The sequence below is a fragment of the Apium graveolens genome, chromosome 4 (assembly GCF_009905375.1).
Source record: "Apium graveolens cultivar Ventura chromosome 4, ASM990537v1, whole genome shotgun sequence".
Taxonomy (NCBI): domain Eukaryota; kingdom Viridiplantae; phylum Streptophyta; class Magnoliopsida; order Apiales; family Apiaceae; genus Apium; species Apium graveolens.
This window is the reverse complement of record NC_133650.1, coordinates 219806065-219809556: the sequence shown is the minus strand read 5'-3', so window position 1 is coordinate 219809556 and position 3492 is coordinate 219806065. Positions and strand designations below refer to the sequence as shown.

At 34.3% G+C, this 3492-nt stretch overlaps 1 protein-coding gene across 1 annotated transcript; it reads right to left on the bottom strand.

Annotated features, from left to right (window-relative positions):
- Positions 1-37: 37 nt before the first annotated feature.
- LOC141719373 (vacuolar sorting protein 18-like) lies at positions 38-1745 on the bottom strand. Its single transcript, XM_074521746.1, has 6 exons — positions 1583-1745; positions 995-1025; positions 700-917; positions 470-609; positions 147-242; positions 38-43 (listed from the first exon to the last, which is right to left on the bottom strand). Exons 1-6 carry the CDS (start codon positions 1743-1745, stop codon positions 38-40), a joined length of 654 nt encoding a protein of 217 aa, XP_074377847.1.
- Between the last annotated feature and the right edge of the window lie 1747 nt (positions 1746-3492).

Genomic DNA, 3492 nt, shown 5'->3' with positions numbered 1-3492 from the left:
CCTCCCTTTGAAAGAGGGAGAGGAAGCGGATAACCCATCAGGTCTAAACAGAGTAATAGTAATTGTTTGTTTAGTTTGTTTGGGCAACTGAGTGATAGTACACAAACTGGAAAACCAGAAGGAAATAGATGTAGACAGGAATTCACCTCTAGTAATCCTATCCCTGTAAAGGAATAGAGCCGTGTAGGGGTAACAGCCATCACATAGTATCTGGTTCCACTGCTTGTGCTAGCGGTTTCCATCTGCAGATAGAAATTGAAAAGACAATATAACTCGATTAGATAAATAAGCAAGTAAACTAGTTTGAAATCTTCCAAGATCTGAGTTCCTGTTTCTTAAAAAGTATCACGACTCATATTCTTCACAACCAAATCCGAAAGCACAACTCTTAACAACCAAGTTCATAGAGCACAATGAACAGTCATTACACATAGTGTTTTCAAGAAAACAGGTAGGGGAAGATACATACCTGTAGGTCTTTGAAAGCTTCTGGTAATTCGGCAAGTTCAAAAAGGAACTTTATATACTTTTCCCTTTTATCTTTCTCATCAACAGCAATTTCATGTAATTGACCATTGTCGGTCCCGAGAATCACCTCCCTTGTCGAAGCTGAAAAGATGTTGCATGTATATATTCAATGGCTTAGTTCGTTATGCGAGATACGTAGAGTAATTTATTACAGGTAACAAAGAAATTTACCTTCTGTTATTTGTTGCCTATTCCAGGCAACAGCATTCACCACAAGACCTTTCATTTTGTTTAAGATTCGTGGTTTAGTCCATTTTGCATGCATGTAGAATGTATCAGCACCGCCATTGCCCACCACAGTGGCAATACAATGGCACCCCCCAGGATCAACAAAAACGCTGTGAATGGATTGTTCACCAGGTCGACCCACACCCGCAGATAGATCATATCTAGGCAGTTAATATTAGAGAAAGTAATGAGAGATCCTAAGCGGGAGGGCCTTGAAACAGAAATAAGTTGAACAAACAGGTTTATAGTACAGTAACTCTTAAGACAATCTTCCCCCAAATAAATACACAAAAAAGCAATTGACATACTCAAATGCAGAATCTCATTCGAAAAAAAGTTTCAATTAGCATCATTTAGCGGAACAATTTAACCACAAGCACACACTAAGATTTCCGACAAGCTACAAAGCGGGATTTAATGCTACACCACGTCATTCAGTAACATGTTTTCTATGAGCCAGGTATTAGTTGAGAGGGAAAATAGTATTCTAAAGTCCAGGAAGTGGTATAAATGTGTGATGGTTTAAAAGAGAATATGTTAATAATGCATTGGAATTTAATTAATATATAACAACCAACTTTGATCTAATGAGGCCTTCTTTTATCCCAACTCGCACACTATTTTTTATTATTCTTCTTCCATAAATGCTAAAAAAATAGTCAACCTCTATCTTCTCCTCTCTGTCTCTCAAAGGAACCATCAGTGTGTGGAACTAAATCTCCTCCAGACGATATATATGTGCACAAACAATGAATTTGTGAAATAGCAGTAAATTGTGTGATTTAAATTGATAATAGAGGGGTAATATTAATGTATAGCATCATACCAGAAGAATGTCCAACTCCGAAATCGTGTCTAATAACCCAACCTTTACTAGTTCCTAAAACAATGACATCATTTCCAGCTGCCATACAAGTGATAACTCCATGTCCTTTGGCTGCATATCTCTCGAGAAGATCTACAGTGAACACTTGTCTTCCAGCCTCCATTTACTGCATTCAAGTTTCTCAACTCCAATCGTTAGTTAAAAGAATGTGTCAAGCAAAATTCATATATATATAATATAGGCATTAAATTAACATCTATCGCACTTACTGATTCTGTAACAATACAGGATATAGTTCTGAGGAAAATATTAAATTAAAGAAAATAAAAGACAAGAGGTGAGAGACGCTCTCGTATCAGAACTTAGGTAATGCCTTCATTTTTTATATGTGTTTTATAGTTTTGTTTGGATCTGCTTTCTAAATTTCATAATTTATAGTGTCGGAGTTGGTTTCTGGATTTTAAAAAAACGGCCTCCTCCGAGATGACTAGACTACAGGTACGAGCGCAAACCTTGCAGAGACTGGAATCACAAAATCATAAGTAATAATACACAGAGCTATCGATATATTATTATCACCAATTATATACTTCCTGAAAATGCTATACTGGTAGAGTAAATAGCAACATCACATGTCATCAATTACACGATTATTACATACATATGTATACCAGTTGCACATTATAATAGAAGAACCTATATATACTGACTTGTACTAAATACTCTTCGATTTCGATAACCAAATTCAGGTTAATCAAAAAATTGCCGAGTCGAAGTCGAAAGAGATTACCTGAGGTGTGATACGAGAAGTCGAAAAAGGAGGAGTGAATAATCTGAATAAGTTGTGATCTGATGAGGAGAAGAAAATGAAAATTAGTAGGAGTAGAGGAATTAGTAGTAATTGAGTAGTAATTAGGGGCTTTACCTGAGAATTGATCGGTGGAGGGCACAGCTATGTAAAATTTGGTGTGGTTTGGAATTTGATTTGTTTATCAGGACAGCCGGACAGGGGTTCAGCTTTTGGACCCAGCGCACCACCTGCTCCTGCACTTTGATTAACCGACTGCCTCCTATTGATTTTTCAGGGAATTAAAAACAAACGTCTACAAACTTTATATTTTATCATGTAATTTAAAGTATTTTTACAGTAAAAAAATTAAAATAATTATTTTTGTGAATTTTAATACAAGTTAAATACTTTTATTCAGAAAAAATTATTAAGAATATTACTTTTACGGGTCAAAATACTTTGAAATATGCACAAATAAGTCAAGTTTATTAAAAAAAATTAATTTTACTACAGGGTCAAAGCGCTTTAAAAATTTGAGCAAATAAGTCAAGCGTCAAATTTAAAAATAATAAAGAGAGAAAACATCTGAAATTAAGGCTATGTTTGTAAGTGTTGTTGAAAACTGCTGTGATATGAGAAAAAGTGTTGGTTAGAAAAGTGTACTCAGGAAAATTAGATAATTGTTTGTTAATTTTTTTAATTTATTCATATTTTGAAATATAATATATAAAAATAATATTTTTGAGAAGGTTTGGTGATGAACTGCAAGATACTTCTTGCATGGAAGGATATGTTTTAGCTAATAGCAGCTTTTAGACCAAAAACGCTTTTCCGGACAGCAGATTTTAGAATTTACCAAACACGAAACAATAATCTCAAACGCGGTAATTAGGTAAAGATACACTTTGAAGCTAAAGCTCAAATGAGACGGTTATTTGGATTTACCCATATATACTTGTACATATACGTACATAACAAACTATAAAAAATGTGATAAACCTAACTAAGTACATTACAAAGAACTGTTCTTATATAATGAACATATTATGGATGATGCTCCGATAGCAGGAAAAACAAATAACAGCTGTGATAGTAAAGCTTCCAAAATTAATTTCGAGAA